The following is a 19003-nucleotide window of genomic DNA, read 5'->3' as shown; positions in this document are numbered from 1 at the left end:
ATATTTTTAATCTTCTGTCACCTGACCACTAGATAAGTTCCTTCATAATTTTTTTAAAGCAACAAATTGGAAAGTACCTGACTAGCAAAGAGATTTATTCTCTGGTCATTTGAATAATTCACTTCCTCAATTTCTGTGAAGTATAGCAATAGGTCTTTACTACAATTTATGAACTATTGTTATTTATACAATAACACTTTCACTTAGACTCACCTTTTGAAACCCTGTTTAGACAGAAAATATATTTTTAATTTGATTATGTTTTTGCCTAAACAGTACTTTTTGATAAAATGCTTTTATCTTATTTCTTGCTTCAAACACATTATCTCTACTTGGGGGCTACAAAGTAAAATCATTCATAAAATGTTTGGCAAAAAACCTCATCAGCAAAGTCAATCTTCAGTATCATACTGGTTAGCCAAATCACATACAATTTATGTGATAAAAAGGGTTGACTTCATTTTTCAATTCAAATAGCTATTTCAAGGAGTATTTTAAAAATCTAAGAAAACTAAAAATATATCTTGTGAAACTGACCACTAAAGACAATAAAAATCAAGATTATACAGATCTAATATAATCGATTGTTGCATGTTTAAATAAACTGTAAAAACAAGATGATTAATACACCATCATATTATACAAGAAAAAAATGATACAAAGTACATCCTATCTCTAGTGAAATAATGTGCAGCTATTGAACACTGTTGACTAGCTTTGAAGAATAATTAAATAAGATCTAGTGTAAAAATCAGAAACTCCACTAATCATAGAAAAGTTCTAGGCAGCTAATCAGTCGGACAGCACATACATTTTTGTTGCAATTATGAAAAAGATAATAAACATTTTAGAAGATAAAAGATGATGATAATTGGCTATAATTGGATAAACATTTCATTCTATTGGTTGATACAATAACTTTTGACAATTTTGTTAACTAATGCGCATCGAATATGGAAGAATTCACATGAAAGTTTTTATCCTTGGATTTATCCAAATCACACACATTTTACACTGTATTTTGTAAAAATTTACTAGTTACATGTAAAATAATCAGCAAACCAGGTGCAGCGGTGTATGCCTTTAGTCCTAGTTATTTGGGAGTCCAAGGCAGAAGGACAGGATGAGTCTGAAAGTTTGAGACCAGCCTGGGTAACATAAAAAGACCCAGTCTCAAAATTAATTAATTAAAATAAATCAGCTTTACAAGTCTATGCTGATCCAGCTGTTCTAAGTTACTTTTCTTCCTAGTAAAGATACAACCTAGGGATTGATATTGAAATAGTGGAAAAAGACTACTTAAAAATCACTTGAAGAAGTCATTTTTGCTGTTTGATGTCTCCTAACAAATGTCTCATTGTTTCACTCTCTCAGGATTTTCCCTCAAGAGCAACACATTCTTTAATAAAAATCAGGAGAAATAAAAGGAAATAAAAATTGTTACTATGCCCATCATTTCACTTCACCATACTTGAATTTTGAAAATCTACATGTGAATCCAAAAGTCCCATTTCTACCTTATTAACATCATATTCACCTTTAACATCTATATCAGAAGGGAAAACCCCAAACTCTATAGATTAATTATTATCATTAGAGGAAAGTTTCAGTATGCTACATCTGGATTTTTGGCATCATGTTAAGAGCAATGTATTATATGGAAATTTGGGATGGGTAAAACCTTTATATCTTTTATAAAAAAAAAAAAAAAAAGGTGTGTGGAGAAAGAATTATTATGAACCTAGACTCATTCTCAACAAACCAATTTTAGGAAAGAGTATAGTTTATACCGAGGATATTCAAACTATCCATAAGCATATACTCTTTGGGAAGCCATTGCATACTTTTAGGAACACCTCAAACAATACCTCAGTTTGAAAATCACAAATCTGCTCTACCTATATACCCTAGCCTGACCCCATCCAAGATTTTTTACCATGGAAGGAGGATGACTTAATAGTTTCAATGAAGTCCTACAGAGGCTCAAATGGAATTGCAGCAGACAAGTTTTGGGATTAGCATTAAGATGCCTCTGATTCCAATCTGTTGTCCATGGTACTCCAAGTCCTCAAGTCCTCCAACTACCAAACACAAATAGTATATTTTCTAGCTTTTTTTTTTTTTTTTTTTTTTTTTGGTCGTCAAAAATAAGTGTATCATCATCCCCCAAATCCAGAGGATTGGTGTTGCAAACTGCCATGCCAACAGAGGCAGGCAGTGATGTAGATGAGTCAGGTGTGAGAAAAGAGGTGGTGAGGACTGGATCAGGGAGGGGGCATGGCTCATCCAAAGGAGGAGACTGCAACTCAGCTCCAACCCCACTATTGCTAAGTCATTCATTTTCTACCTAGATTTTCATGTGAAACCTTCCATTTTATCAATATTGGCAAATAATTCAATATTTTTATAAAACACATTGTAGGCAGAACAAAAAATGTCTATAGGTTATACATAGTCCATGATTGTTGGTTAGCAATTTCCACCTAAAAACAACATGGTGATGCATTTGCCTCTGGTGAGAGAACAAAGCAGTTTGGGGTCTTCTGCTCTGATTCCGGCCAGTTCCAATTCTTAGCTCTGCCTCAGCAGATATTTACCCTTACAAGTCTGTAGCTGATCCTCACCCATGATTCCTGTATATTTAAGGTGCAGTGCAAGATCAATCACCTAATATTTCAAACTTTGCAGAGAACAAGGGAGTTGTCATCAATGAACCCCATAGTTCACAATTTGCTCAGAACATTAAACATCACTTATTTCAGGTTCCTTGTTTTTGTAGCTTCCAATAACATTCTATAAATATTCTTTGTGGGGCTGATAGCACTTTGATTAATAAATGGAGGCTGTGCAACTCCAAATATAGTTCCTGGTTGCTGTCCTCTTCTACCTTCAATCTCTCATCTTCAAAGGACTGGAAAACTTTTTCAGCAGGAAGAAGTAGCTATGATTCTAATTTTAGCTCTTTTTACACCTGACCCCTGCTATACAATTACCCTAAGTGCTTTAACTTCAGATGATGTGTTGACTTAAAAAATATGTCCAAACATTCTTTGGTTTTCCTCCAAGAGGTAAAGCTTAATTCCCTTCTTCCTTTAGTGTGGGCTACACTTAATGACTTGCTTCTAATGAACAGAATATGATAGATGATGGTGCATTGTGAGAATAGATCATAGGCATTTTGTCTTACTCCTCTCTCTCTGGAATTACTTACTTTTGAGGAAATGAAGAGGATACCCAAGCAGCTCTATGAGAGGCCCATGAATAGAGGAACTGAGGCATCCTGCAAACAGTCATGAGAGTGAGTCGTAGTGGGAGAGGATTCTCCAGCCCCAGTCAAACCTACAGAGGACTGTGGTCCCCGCTGACATCTTGACTGCAACCAGGAGATCCTGAGCAATAATCATTAGCTAAATTGTTCCTGGATTTCTGATCAACAGAATCTGTGAGATATGAAACTTTTGTTGTTTCCAAGATGCAAAATGTGGTTGTAATTTGTAATGTGGGAACAGATAACTAATACAGATGGGAGCAAAGCAACTCCATCCATTCCACCCCCATTGCTCAACCTCATCACCTTTTTCTGTTTTCAGAACAAGGCAAGAAGTCAGGGTTTATTCCCTCACAACTTGACATCCCTACAGGTGATGGGAGCCTGATGGGTGAGGAAAACAAGGCTGTTTATACGCTTAAAGGAAAGCAAATTTCAGAAGGGCTTCCCCTACTTCCAGACATATCAATTTCTGGATAGGATCACCCAGAAGTGAAGGTGTCTCCATTTTAAGAATTTTCCTTCAGGCTGAACAAATTCTGATTGTGTGGTAGGCAACCAGGATTTAGTTCTTCCCAAAGGATACTTTCTCTTAAAAAGATTAAAATTTGAAGGTAAGGAGGAAACCCAACCAAATTCTGAGATGTGCATTAATTTTAAATTAAACTCAGCAACTCCCAAATTAAAAGTCCCTCTTGACACATACAATCAAGAACCCACGATTTCCCAGAGAACATCTGATGATCCATTCTTCAGAGGCTGAGTTCCCAGTTTAGGAGTAGTATTACCTTCAGCTCCTCTTCCTTACCTCTCTGATTTTTTATCTCCAAATTCTGTCCCTTAGCCACTGTTCAGGTGATCCCTCAATCTCTGAACCCAATCAGCCAGTTAGTAATTTGTACATAATCAAAAGTTCCGCTCCCATAATAGATGAAGAGACCAGCAGACATTTCCCAATTTGGAAAGTATGAATCCCCTAAATTGCTAGGTTTCAAGATCACATGAGACCTCCAGAAGATTCTGGAGAGGCCATTCTACCATCTACTGAGTTCCAGGTAGCTGGGTAAATACAAATGAAGTTGTAGTGACTTAAAATTCTATTTCAAAATTCTATCCTTTAACAAGTTTAAACCTTTCCTCTGTGTAAAAGTGCAAATATTCCATAAAGCAAGGTCAGGTGTCTTTTGGTAAGGATAAAGAATACCACAGAGTAGGTCTTAATGGCAAGGAGTGAGAAAGAACAAGTTTTGAGGTATGTGGGAATGCCCTGAAAGAAAGAAAGAGTCAAGAAATAAAAGAATCTTGGTCTGATTTCTTTTGTGTCCAGAGGCAGCTCTGCTAATACCATCTTAATGAGGCCCTGCCCAGCTCTTAATCTTATAAAGCCCTCAAAAGGGAAAAATGCATGAAAGGCAGAGCTGATTCTCTTTTGATATTTGCCCTTGGGTTTACTGGCCTGACTTTGGGGGCTCTGAGAACACAAAAATTAGCATGCACCAATGAAGGCATTTAAAAGTAGGACCCTTCAACGATGAGCCAAATCAGACAATTTCTTTACAGCTTGCATATTTATTGAACAAATACTACTAAAATAGCTAAAATACATTGGGTACTTGTGAGTGCATCAGTAAAGATCACATTGTTACAAAAGCCTGCATTTTCAGCAGTACACAACTGCAACTCTACATAAATGCCACAGATGCAGAATACTGTTTTGTTGCTCTATTTACACAGCTGATATACCTATTCTAACAAAGGAGGGGGGGTGGGAGAAAAGCACAAGAAACTCAGGCCAATGGGAGCGCGAGAAGAGAACGAAGTGCAGCGCATGCGTCATCGGTGTTTAACAGTCAGAAGCGGAACAGTTCAGAACAAGGCCTGCCCTGTCAAAGGAAGAGCTAAAAGACAAAGTTATATAAAAATTAAGGTGGGCTTTCAGACTGGCTAACACAACAACATTCCATGAGTAGATGGTATTATCTGATTTTATTTTTATTTATCCATTTCACTGGGAGCAAGGACAAAAATGTAAAATCTACACCTTGCTTGTCAAAACTGCCCAAAAAAATTGCTCTGCCTTTTATCATCATCATCATTATTATTTAGAAAATACATTTTTCCAACTTAATACTTGGGAAAGGTGTAATTTTCATATTCGTACAGATGCCAGTGTTTTTGGATTTTTTTCACAGGGCATTCATTTAAAGAGTGGACCCTTCCACCACCGCCTCCGCACCCTCCCCCCGCCCCAATATCTGGTCAAACAGAAAGAATCCAAAGAGACACCTCAAAATGCCTGTAAAATTATTGCTTTTCTTTCTCTAAGTCAGGCAGGCGAGGCCATGGATTGGAAGAGATTTGGTAAGTAAATTACAGTTTTGTGATTGCTCCCGCTACCGTGCCTGCATGTCCATGAGTGCCAGCCAACGAGACAGTTTCTCACACTCTTGGTAGCATTCGCTCAACCTACAACACTGAGGAAGAAAGCCACACTGAAGACACAAGGAAAACAAGTCAATCCAGTCTAGAGAACAACATTCAGGGAAACAGAGTACCAACACCTTCTTAGAACATGGAAATAAAAAATAACTCCATCAGAGCTACCTCGCCAAGGAGCATGTTGAAAGTCCAAAATAGCACCATTCATCAGTGTCTCAGGTCCTGTGGCAGCATCTCGGTCACTTACCACAAGGAAACAATGAGTTTCAAACTACTTCTATACATCAAAAGAGTACATGGATAAAATATAGAGATATACAGACAATTGATGAACATAAACTACTAGGCTTGTTACATCTAAATGAAAAAAAAAAATGGGGACTCTCAGCCTCTGCAAGAAGCAGTCGGGAGCTGTATGAGTGAAAAGGCGGGAGTGGACCAGTTGTGTGAGAGCAGTGGGAGTTTGAGTTGTGGAAGACACTGTTGTAGCGAACCAGGCCTGAAGGCCCACCTGTAGGGGGTTGTAAACGTGGATTCACAGTGTGAAATTCTGAGCGTTTTCACTTGAGTCAGAATGATTAAAAACTGGTTTGATGATACCTATTTGTCCACTGTAAATTCTCTAAAGCAAGGCTCAGAGTCCCATAGTTTCTTCATATACTTGATGATTTACACAGAAAAAAATCCCATATATGATACCATGACCTCATCAATACCCATACACCTTATGTAATACAAATGGAGGTGTTACGATTAAAAAGAGTGGAGGTAACTGATACTTGGGGAGCGGAGTTCATCGCTGCCCAGTGGAGTCAGGGAGGCAGCGTTGGTCTCATTGATCTTCTTGCGGTTCACTTCCTTTGGGACGGGAAGTCTTCCCTGTAAAGCAGTTGACCCACACACAAAAAGACAAACTTAGTCATGCTTCTGAAACCATTTTTAATTCTGCTTATCCTTTCTACCTACTATTTTGTGTGTGTGTGTGTGTGTGTGTGTGTGTGTGTGTGTGCATGTGCTAGAGATTGAACCCAAGGCCTCACACATCCTAGGTAAGGGCTCTACATTGAGCTACACCTCCAATCCTCCTACCCACTTTTCATCGTTGAACTCCTGCTATTCTGCAAACAGTTTACATATTAAACACAGTTCACCCAAATGTAAATATTAGGTCTGTGGGTGCATGAAGCAATCAAACACTAACCACCTTTGCTTCAGTGGAATCAAGTGGTTCTCTAATGGTGGTGTCTAGCCACATGTGAGGCAGCATTCCTGAGAATCAGATTTCTGGGGATATTTGGTATCAGATAGGGCCCAACATCAGGCCAGATGAGAGGTGTTCATAGGAACGTTAATAGGTAATTTTTTTTTAAGCTCAGCAGATGGTGTGGTGGAGGGGGGTAATAGTCTGCTTTCTAATATATAACAAAAATACTTAAAAACAACTTGCATAAATCTTTTCTATGTGTGGTTTATTCTATAAGTAATTGGCACATTCCATGTGGGTCCTAATGGTCAGAACCAGAAGTAGGCACCAAGAATGGAAGTGTTTGGGAGGAAGTCACGTAAGGGAGCCTGGACAATGGCTGTAGGAAAGAGGGTGATAATGGGAAACCAAGGCTGGATGAGGGCATGGTTCAGTTGGTGTGGGCTGACTGGGGCTCTTCTAAACCTGATGAGCAAGACTTTGTTTCTGACTTACAATGATCCAACCTCAACGTGACTGATGTTCACCCACCACACAGCTTCTGCTGATGCACTGAAGGGGCCAGCAGTGGACAGCAGCTCTCCATCATATCCAGGCAGCAAGAGAGCAGGATAATGAGGCCCACTACCCAAGCAATACAGAAGTCTTAACTAACCACAAAAGGACTGTATGCCCTGTTCAGTTATGAACATATTGGAGCTTGACAACAGGCTCTCTGTTATTTAAACTCTTAATTACTGGAGTTTTCTTGGAAAAAAATTTCCTTTGTGGTTTTAAATAATCTGTTAAAGGAGCTGGTTTCTCTCTCTCTCTCTCTCTCTCTCTCTCTCTCTCTCTCGTTTTTCTTTTGCTCAAGACACAGGTACTAACACAACAGTTTTCATAAAAACCAATTTGATTAGACATAAGGACTTAGATTACAGTGATATTCTTATTTTGGGATCCTTAAGTTATCACATCTGAATTTATATTTAAGAATTCAGAAGTTGAGAACTTCTAAACAATACAAAACTGAAGAATATTTTCAGCAGCCTCAGTTTGAACAAAATGCAGGAGATAATTCAACTTTAAGAAGTCTTCTTTACTGTACAGGTTTTCCATATGAAACATCTGGTGTTCATAAATTTTGCTTAAAAACCTCAGACTCTGAAAGCATACATTTGTAGGATGTATGTGAAATCCACACACTTTAATGGTACAGTGCTTAAATTGTGATTTCAGAGGTTGTTTGGGTATTGTTAAATACCAATGGGAAACCCAGAAAATTAAATTAAAATATATTTCATCACTCACATACCATTAAGGACCTAGATTAAATTGGCATAATATTGGGAAGTTTCTGTGGTTGTGAATAATTTCATCCCAAAATTAAAACAAAGAAACTTTCTGGTGTTTTAAAAATAATACCACTGCCCGCTACCTCCCCTTCAATCAACCAGTTAGCATAGTCAAGACATGACAAACTTAGGTTTTGGATAAACGAAGAGTTCAATAGCTGTTAGTTGTCAACAGTCCAGCAAGGAAGGGAAATCAAAAAGTTCATGAACATTATCTCACTCAACAACTGCATTCTGAACACAGCTGGACTTAAAAACGACCCATGTAATCAAATGAGTCTGCTCTGCATACAAATTTCAGTCTTAGTACCCTTGCACCTCCATGCAAAATACACAAGAAAATGAAATGGGAAACCTGGGAATTTGGAAAGAGGTACTTCTTTAAAAAAAAAAAAAAAAAAAAAAAAAAAAGTGAAGCCAAGTATTTCAGAGTTGAATTTAACATTTTTTACTCCCCACTCCCCACCTTCATTTTGAGGTCCTAAAAATACTCATGCATTTTTTCATTCATTATTCATGTTCTGAGTGCTTGAGCGCACTTAGATTTTAAACCCACAGAGATTAAAACAGAAACAAAAATAGCCCCTACCCAATTTCCCCTTAATTAACTTGCTCAATGGGAGACACCCAAGTAATGGGACACCAGTAAGGCCACCAAGGTAGGTTGTGCAGGGCGGTGTGCTATTAAAGGATGGACTCTGAGGGTTCACAGACTAACACAGCTGCAAGGAGAGTTGCTCCTGGGGGGCACAGTGCTGTGCATGTTCCCTTTGGAACCCTGGACTCACTGGATTTTAATCATCCTCCCCTTCAGCTCCTACCCATTTCATTTTAAAGAACAGACTTTCTGCTCCAACTAAAGGAATTTTAGGATTCAACAACTAGGGAAGGAGGCCTCTTAAAGAAAGGACAGACACAAAGAGGTCTTATTTCTCCAGAAGTCAGGCCTTATAAGCATTCAGACAAAAATAGCCATCTTTTCCTCCATCATCTCAGACATAATGGTCCCTAAAGACTGAGAGATTGAGTAATCAAAAAGGCTTGGCATAGGACGGGGAACAGTGGTGTTCAGTGTCCCCCACAGACCTGCTCTCCTGGACGTCACCACAGCTGATATGTCTCGGGTGGATAGCCCTCTCTTCTGATGATTACTAGAAGATTAATCCCCAGTTACTCAGTAATGTGCTTTGGACCAAGTAAATGAAGATTATTTTTCTTACAATTATGCAAAGATGTGCTTTTTCAAAACAAAACTGTTGGAGAAAGAAAAATAGAGTATGCTTAAAATACTACTCATTGATTTAGAGAGGAGGCAACTTAAAATGGCAGAGGGTGTGGATCTTGCAATCCACTGTGCCCGCCCCCTAGAGCATGCATGCTTCAGTGTGTGCAAGATCAGACCCCGAAGGCTTTCCAAGAGTTAAGGGAGACACTGCTGACCCCGCTCAGGAGCTTCACCTGCTCTTACCCATCTGGTTGATGTCACCGGCATCAAAGAGAAGAACTCTGGATACCTGAATGAAGCAAGTTAAGGAAAAGGCCATGTTTGTATTTCTGTTTCACCCTATGCTGCCTTAGGGGAATTGTGCCCTGATCTGGCCCACTAAAAATGTAACAGGGGAAAAACATGTATACTTCAAGGGCTGGAGTGTAGCTCAGTGGCAACACACCCTGGGTGTGGTTCCCAGCACCACACACACACACACACACACACATACACACACACACTACTGCAAGTGGAAGGTGGGAGGGAGCTGCAGAGCTCCAGTGTTTAGGCTCTTCTACTCCCACTAGAAGAGCAGGTCTATGGGGACACTGGGCACCTCTGTTCCCCACCCCACTCCCAGTCTTTTAGATTCCTTAACTCCTTCAGTCTTTAGGGCCTGTCATGTGTGGGATGATGGCGGAAGGGATGACTATTTTTGTCTGAATGCTTATAAGGCCTGACTCCTGGAAGATCTTGAAGATCAGGCAGGACCTAAACTGTTTTGTTCATCTACTTTCCAGCCAATGACTTCAACCTTGACCTTCAGAAATTCCCTGAAAGATTAAAAATGACTTAGGATTATTTTCACTCAGTGTGAACTTCCAGTTGTCACAATTTCTTCAACTTCTGCCTGTTAGTAACAGGGAATTGTTAAAATCTTTTAGTGTAAATAAGAGTTTCTTAAACATTGAAATACCAGTGTTAACTGGGGTGAGGGGGAAGGCTTCACCATTAGTCAATGACACAGATGAAACTTTTGAATAGAAATTTTATTTCCAACAGATTTTTTCTTTATTCATTGCAAAATCAGCACGTCAGTGATAAAAAGTACAATCCTCCTTCCTAAGGTCAAATTGATATTTACCTTAACAGACAAAGTCTAAAGGTATATAGAGTAAAAACTGATAAATTTTTGTTTTTTTGTCTTGGAAATGGTGCTGCTATCTGAAATATACATTTTTAAAGTTTTCTCAAAGCAGAGAATTGTCACACTAAGATATAATATGTTTTTGGAGGGCAGGGGTTGTGGCTCAGTGGAAGAGCGCTTGCCTAGCATGTGTGAGGCACTGGGTTCGATCCTCAGCACCACATAAAAATAAAAAAAAAATAAAATAAGGGTACTGTGTCCATCTACAGCTTTAAAAAATTTTAAATGTTTGTTTATTTGCCTAAAAATTAGGAAAATGAATATAACAGTTTTTATGTTCTTCCCACTTTGTTTCATGGGTACTCTTATCAGACAACAGGAATTATTAGCAGAAAAAAAGGTCATCATTTCACATTTTTAAGAAATCCTTGGAACTGGGGTTGTAGCTTAGTGGTAGAGCACTTGCCTAGCACATGTGAGGCACTGGGTTCAATCTTCAGCAACACATAAAAAATAAATGAATAAAATAAAGGTATTGTGTCGATCTATAACTAAAGAGAGAGAGAGAGAGAAATCCTAATCCCCCATCTAATCACCTCTTTTAGTTTTTAGGTTGATCATCATATTTGAGTTTGTCCAATAAGGAATCTGTAAAATGTACATGTGATAAATTGATCCCATAATTCTTACATAAAAATATGTTTTTGACTTGTTTGGCAAGAAAGGAAGATAAAATGAACTTTAAGAGTCATAGGACTTTAGGTTATGCTTTTAAAAATATATATTCTTTCCAAGGTAATCATAGTATCATGCTAATGGATGGATATTAAAATGAAAAAGAAATAACTCCCCCCCCCCCCCCCCCCCCCGCAAATGCCTCTAAATCCACCACAAAATGGTGGATCAGGATCTTACCTTAGGAAGCCTTCCCTCCATTTCCTCATCTGGAAATGGTTCTTGACTGACCCAGACAAAGAGTTCTGGGTAGTAAACCTATAGAAACATAAAAATATACACATTCAGATTACAAACAAGATCCACCCTGAAATCACCTTGGAACAGTTTAATGAGCTCAATTCTTCTCAATGGTCACTTATTTCCCCCTTTTAAAACTTAAGAGTGCTGGGGAAACCCTTTAACTCTTTCCAATTATTAGTATGATTCTGAATGTAAGTGCACTCAGCAGAATGTTAGCTAAATATCTTCTAAGATTAAGTCCAATGGAGTAGAGATATCAATCAATATTATCTTTAGCAAGAGAAGTAGTAGCTCAATGGCATGTCTGGCAGGGTACACCAAGCCACCAGGGAGGCCTAATTTTCAAAGCAACCTTTGTAAGTATCCTTGCGAAGGTCCATGTTTATGACATAAATGTGTATGTCAGGTGCCCATCAAACACTGTCAGGAGTTATTCTAATCATTTCTTATTGGGCTAAAGATTATGCACAAAGTAAAGGAGGAAGGGCAGAATCATCCCAAATTCTCTCCAGGCCCACGTGGCCACTAACAACACACTCTTTCCAGCTGGATGAAACAGCCAAGCATCTGAGAGAGGGGTAGGGAGCCGGGCAACATTGCCATGAATGATTCAGAGAATACTAGGGGATGAATTCTGGAGGGTAGGAGGAGGTGGAGAGAGGGAAGCAAACTGAGTAACTCTTCTTTAAATATACAAAGAGTTATTAGCATAAAGCTGCTGACCAGCTGTTCTCCATCTCCAGTAAAGACAGGAGTGGGGGAAAGGACTTAAAATTACAACTACAGATTTAGGTCAGCTATAAGAAAGAACTTGGCACAAGAATTGTTAAATTACTAAAAGAATTTAGAAGAAAACTGTGAAATCTTCTTTAAAAATTTTAGAAACAGAATCCAACAACCATCTGTCAGGGCTAATTCACATTTGATTACAGCCCTGCTGGAAGAGAGGGATGAAATTAGGTAACTTTCCCTCCAGATCTGATTCTCTAAGTTTTATAAATAAGTTCCACATTTAATAAATAACAATTAAGAATCACACTTCATTAATAAATGAACAAGTAGGTCTAGATGGCATTTTTGGTTTTGAAAGCACTAACCAAACAATTGAGCTGATTGTAATGTTTTCATATGTCCCAGTGGATTCATTTGGTCCAGAGGTGGTCTGGGGTCGGAAACATGGATGGTTAACTGCATTCACTCTTTTGGAAAATATAATAGCAACTATCTTCACTCTTCACCAGTAATGTTTATAACACATCCCAGCTTACTAAGCAATTTTGCACACATTATGTTATCCTGATGATAAGCCTGTGAGTAGGTCTTAATATCATTACACAGACAAGGAAACTGAAACTCAAAAAGGTCAACAACTTGTCCAAAGCAACAGAGTCAGTGTAGGGTAGGAATGTAACTCATACTAGGTTTCTAGATTCAAAGCTCTCTTCCTTTCCCTATCCTGCTGCCCTCGCATTATCCAAGAATGCAAATAGCCTACCACCTCTGCCTCAAATTTACACCGGTCCATGGTCACCACCCACATTGAGTGTTACATACTTGAGAGCTCATCCTGCAAGAACTAACGCTATTTTCTTACTTTGGACTGGGTATGCTGTCTGAGCCAAGTGGTTCCCTCAAACCTAATCCACCTTCCTCTTCTACAGATTTCCCCTCCTCTGCCCAGCTCCTTCTTGAAATATTACACCATCTGCCTTGTTTGGGACATGCAACCACTCCTGACATTCTCTTTAGCCTGGAATGGGTAAAGAAAACAAAATTACAATAAAAAATACACACTTTTTTTTCAAAGCATATACCAAAGTTATAGCACATAGAATTCCAGTTTGGGTTTAACTATAGGATACCCTAAAGTGAGATCAATTGTGAGTTCAATTAATGTAAATGGATATAAAATGATCACTTTCCCACACTACCCCTTTAAGAAACATGACTTAAAAATAAATTAGTGTTTCCTTAGAAACCACAAAATGTTGACAAAAGTTCATGTAAAAACTTAATAAGCATATGGAAGCAATGAGATGTAGAGTCAAGTAAATGTTGTCATTTCTTTTTCTTGTGCTTCTCTGAGATATTCCATTTTAACAAAATTACAGTGATTTTGCATTTAACTTCTAGTTTCAAAGCATCAGTACTAAAGCTACCCATTATTATAGGGCAAAATAGTTTGCCTTTCAGAAATTATTACACTTATTTTAACAATTTGGTTTTTGAAGAAATCTCTCCTTTTCTTAAGAAAAATAGTCAATGATTTTTGCCATTGAACTTGGGAATATTAGTATTTGATAGCAAAATCCACAACAAAGGAAACTTTCTTACTTGCTTCAAATTTATTTTTTCTTCTGCAACATATTTATGTGGCCACAAGTGAACCAAAAGCATTTCTAATTAAGTATTATTTAGTGTTTGAATCATAAAAGTCATTGTATACTACAGGAAGAACAAATATGACTTTGGCCTTGTGGTAAATTTCTTCCAATCTCCTTCAAAGTCAGGACCTGAAGCCAAAAATGGCAGGGACAGAGAAGTCTCAGTTACATCCCTAAAACCTGCTTGGCTGGTCTCTAAGAACTCACAGATCCCTAGATAGAGTATCCGAAGGGTAGATTTAAATATCTTTTTCTTTTTCTTTCTTTCTTTCTTTCTTTCTTTCTTTCTTTCTTTCTTTCTTTCTTTCTTTCTTATTTTATTGCATTTAATAGTTTAAATGCAGCTGTTTGGGAAAAGGTGGTAGGCAATGGAAATAAATACTATCTGTTATATTATTATCCTTTGTTAAAACTGTGGTATTTTGAGACCCTAAAATGAAGGACTTAAGGGAAAAAGATATATTGACAACCACTATCCTTGCTCTCAAATGACTTAGACCTGACCTTTGGGATTCCATAAAGACTTCAACTCTCATCTCACTCTCAGTTCTGGATGTAGAAAATGGGTAGCCAGGGCTAGGGGATAGCTCAGCTGGTAGAGTGCTTGCCTTGCAAGTACAAGGCCCCAGTACCACAAAAAAAAAAAAAAAAAAAAGAAAGAAAGAAAGAAAGAAAAAGAAAATGGGTAGCCACCCGCAACAAGCACTCACGTTCCATCTAACTGTCTTGATTTGAATGCACTGTTTTCTCTGCCTCATCTTCCCATTTGAACATCATCTAGTCTATTACTCAGTCTCTGCAGTGAAGAACACAGTGCCACTTTTCAATTCCAAATTTCTTACTAATCTCCACACACTCATTCACCAAGAGCTCATGAAATAGCTGCAATGTTCTGGACACTATGGTAAATTCTGGGAATTAGAAGAGAAATTGAGTTCCTGATGTCCAGAAGCTCAAGTCTGGGGAGTTCCTGCTCAAGTCTGGGGGTGGGGCACAGCAGGGGTGACCAACCCACACAAAGATAATTTTTAAAAGTGTGTGTTATGGGCTGACTTGTGTACCCTCAAAATTCATATGCTGAAGTCCTAACCACCAGTAACTCAGAATTTGACTGCTTTTGGAGGATCTTCACAGAGGTAAATTAAAAAGATAATGTCAGGGAATACCCTGATCCAAAATGACAGTTGTCCTTCTATGAGGAAAGCAAAGCATAGACACACAAAGGGAAGACCACATGAAGATGGCCACCCGCAACCTTTGTAACTCATTCAGAAGACTCAGAGTTGACAATGGCCCTGTGATCAAAGCTTTCTGAATGCTGACAATTTGAAGGTCAGAAAACAGAGATAAGTTTCCTGTCCTTCTGGAGTCTGTCTGTCCTTGTTGGATTGGAAAGTTGCTTACTCTTCTTGATGCCAGAAAACCTATGTTCCAAAGAAGAACTTGGGGCTTATACTGTGTTCCATTCACTTACTGTTCTGGAGTCAAGTTTGTGATTTTCATGAAGACCAGTGATTCTAACTTTTTCGTTTTTAATCCTCAATGACTTCTCTCTCTTGTTGCAAGTGGTTTGCATCTCAGAAATCGAATATTCTGAGTAATACACATGAAATACCTCAGATTTTTTGTTTGATTAAACCAAGGTATGCCTTAATCTTCACAAGAGAAGTATATAGTCTTTTCAAACTATCTTCCAGGTATAAAATAAGCTGCTTGCTCTTGCACAAATGAAATCCTCGAAACTCTCTAGAACACTATTCTTTTACAAGTTAGATAGGGAATAGGGGAATGAAGCCATACCCTCAATACTAAGAAAACATCTTCATGTATGCAAAATATAGAGGAATAGGAAAAATTTATTTTAATTTGGAGACTATGTAAAAGTTTTTCTTAAATTCTTGAAAAATATGTTTCTTCTTTTCACTGGATATATTAGTTAATGTTTATTTTTCTACAATGCTATTTTATCTGGAAATTAGTTTTAAAAACAAGAAAAAAATGTGAAGAACCCATTGAATTAACTTCACTAGTCATGATAAATATGTTGCTTTCATGTGTATGTCATACATTTAAACCTGCTATATATTTAAATATGGCTTGTGTAAAAATATACTATTTCTTACTGATTCCCTCAAATGTGTTTGCTGGTGGGGACTCCATCATAGCCTACAAATTGCTCTTTGTCTTGAGGCTTGTTTACACTCTGGATGGTGCAAAATGAAAATAACTTCAGTTCTGAAGCTGATAAGGCAACTATTTTGTCAGCAATTATTACTTGATATGAACTATAGCTGACAACTAGCACTCCAAATTAGAAAAATAAAATTTTGGGGAAACCAGAGATCTCTCTTTCAAGGTTCTAAAAAACACATAAAATAGATTACTGCTTAAGTTCTTTTATGCTTTTGGTTTCAAAACTAGCTATGCATTTCCTAATAGCACTGTTCATATACAGAATTGATCCAAAAGTCTTTGACATGTTTCCTACCACTACCATTATACTCTTTGTAAACTCTGAAATATACCTATTACCTCTTTCTACATTTGCATTTGCTCATATTCATTTGCCATCTTCACCAATATTTCTTTGGGGAGACTGTTTCTGTGATAATGACCCTCAAAGGCAGTGTCATATCTTTCTTCAGATCAAAAATATACCCACATACATAAATGCTGCCTACTAAATTGGTTATCATGCCTTCAAGGAAATCTGATACAAAGATATGATGCATAATTGTATTGTTCAAGATCATCATTGTATTATTAGTCTTTGTCCTTGATGGGGTCCTGTGTGTTTAAAGAATGCACACACACGGCCCCCTTATGACTTAACAAGGATAGGTACATTCCCCTGCATAGCAGCTAGGGCAGCAGGTCTCCAACCTGCATAATTAATTCTTTGTGTAACAAAGGAGTATATTTCATAATCTCTTGGCCAACTAAACAGTGTGTACATATGTACATGTGGGTATTCTGCATAACTGGCCAATAGGTTGTGAAACCTAGCACTGTAATTTTACCTATACACGCACTTCATTTCTGCAAACACCCTTTGAAGTAGCACTATTAAGAATCTTCCTGAAAAGCCACTCAGCTCCCAACTATTGCTGGTCATGTGAGAGTAGAACGTAAACTGAAACCATAAATGAACTGCAAGGATCATTTTTTTGTCTGAACAGCATTACATCAAAGATCAGATGGTACCAAAAGATGATATGCTGTACTGTCTCTCTGGAGACCTAGTCTTAGAGATCCACTTTACCTAGCGAATGTGCTTTAAGAGAAAGCACACAGTGGGGGGAACTATTGCTACCTGAAGACAAAAGGTAAGTACACAGAACCCCAGGCTGTTCAGATGATGTATGTGAATCTCTGCACACCCTAGAAAGCAGAATAAAGGCATCAGTGCCTAAGTTGGCACACATTCTTGCTTGGACACTAACTGAAACATGCACGTACCTCATTTAAACATGCACCCCGCCACACACACACACACACACACACACACACACACCACAGGAGTTGGCTGTGGTAACAATGGGTAATTACAGAGAAACATATGAACACCTGACTCTTGTGCTCAATAACCAGAAATGTCCTTCTGCTAGAAAGGAAAGGAGGGCCTTTGTGACTCTGCTGCATTACATTGCTGACATTTTCAGGTTTTCCTGAGAAAGTGGCCTGACAAGTCCTTCACATGTAGCAATAGTGTGGGGCGGGGTGGAGGGGACTGTGTTTCATAAGGAAGACAATAATAGCTCACAAGTTGGTTAAATCCATTGGCATTCACTTCGGGTACATATCCCCGTGATGAGCCCAGAACATGTTCACATTTTATTCATATTAGGCAGTAGATTATGTTCCTGTTCAACTTTACATGTCAGGCAGGCCAAAGATTGATTAATTCTTTGCTGTGTGAATCACATGTCTGAAACAAGCTGTGTAGACTTGAATCGTGGAATCCTCTCAATTCACTCCTCTCATTGTGAAGCCACCTTAAGAGGACACTGATGTTATGTGGGAACTGACAGCTGTGGAACTTTATTTCTAGAGTTCAACTAGGCAGAGAAAGGAAATGAAAATCTCCTCACTGGCAACAAAATGAAAGTGTTTACATGTGAAATTAATCGTCAGCACAAAGAGCTTCCACAGTCACTCTGTTCCACGATAGACTGTTTGTTTGGCTGCTGAGTCTTTTAAAATTTGATTTCTAAGAATAACAGCAAAGACTTGCAAGGGGAACAACAAATCAAGTTGGGGCAAGCCACAAAAGGTTGACGACTATACCCGACATTTCTTCTTCACCACTATTTAAACCCATTCCTTATGTGAGTTTTCCAGGCTTTGATGGCGTATGGTTTAAGGTCAGGCGTGGCAGCCGCTGGCTTATTTAAGCATGGTGAACACTGAGGTCAGTTGCAAACATTTAGGTTGCGCAAACTCCTCTCATTCCAGCTTCGCTCCTGCCCAAAAGGAATATGCTCAGCACAAAGCAATCCACCTAAAGACTCCAAAAATCCAAAAAAGGGAGTCTCCGATCGAGGAATTCTCAGATTTCTGCCAAGGCACCCTCCCCTAGACTGGAGGTCAGCCTGGTACAGAAATCAGAGCCAAACTGTGGACTGAACTCAAGGAAGTAAGTTCAACACTTCAAATCTTGATTTTTAATGGGCTATTTTTCTTTTCAGTAATGAAGACAAAACAAAGTCCAAATAGCTGATAACAACCCAAAGTAAACCAGGAGAAATAGTACAAGAATAAAGCTTGGAAACAAATCTCATAAGTAATATCTAAGAAGACTTTCCAAACAAAGAGGAAAAAAAAAAATAAAGGAGCTTTTCAAAACTGGTTTGAGATTATGCAGTTTGAATGAACAAAAAGAAAGTAAAGGCAATAATAGAAGATATTTGCTCTTTTCAGCAAAAATTTTAAAAATGAAAGAAAGGAAAAATAGCCTTTGTCAACTTGCAGCAAAAGGGCCCCTCAGGCACTTAATAAATGCATAGCATAAGCTTTTCCTTACCCCATGACCTCGACAA

General features: G+C 38.2%; 1 protein-coding gene across 3 annotated transcripts in view; it reads right to left on the bottom strand.

The window, feature by feature from the left end:
- Positions 1-4817: 4817 nt before the first annotated feature.
- The window catches only part of NREP (neuronal regeneration related protein), a 30105-nt gene continuing 15919 nt past the window's right edge, over positions 4818-19003 (bottom strand). For all 3 annotated transcript variants that reach the window (XM_079143537.1, XM_079143536.1, XM_079143535.1), the window contains 2 exons: positions 11518-11595; positions 4818-6586 (listed from right to left, as the gene is read on the bottom strand). In XM_079143537.1, the coding sequence (XP_078999663.1) occupies positions 6461-6586; positions 11518-11595 (204 nt within the window). In that variant the 3' untranslated portion in view covers positions 4818-6460. The remainder of the gene's footprint in view (positions 6587-11517; positions 11596-19003) is intronic.

The sequence above is a fragment of the Sciurus vulgaris genome (genome assembly GCF_902686455.1).
Source record: "Sciurus vulgaris genome assembly, chromosome: 6".
NCBI lineage: Eukaryota > Metazoa > Chordata > Mammalia > Rodentia > Sciuridae > Sciurus > Sciurus vulgaris.
Note: the sequence above shows the minus strand (reverse complement) of the source record. Positions and strands in the feature narration are given on the sequence as shown.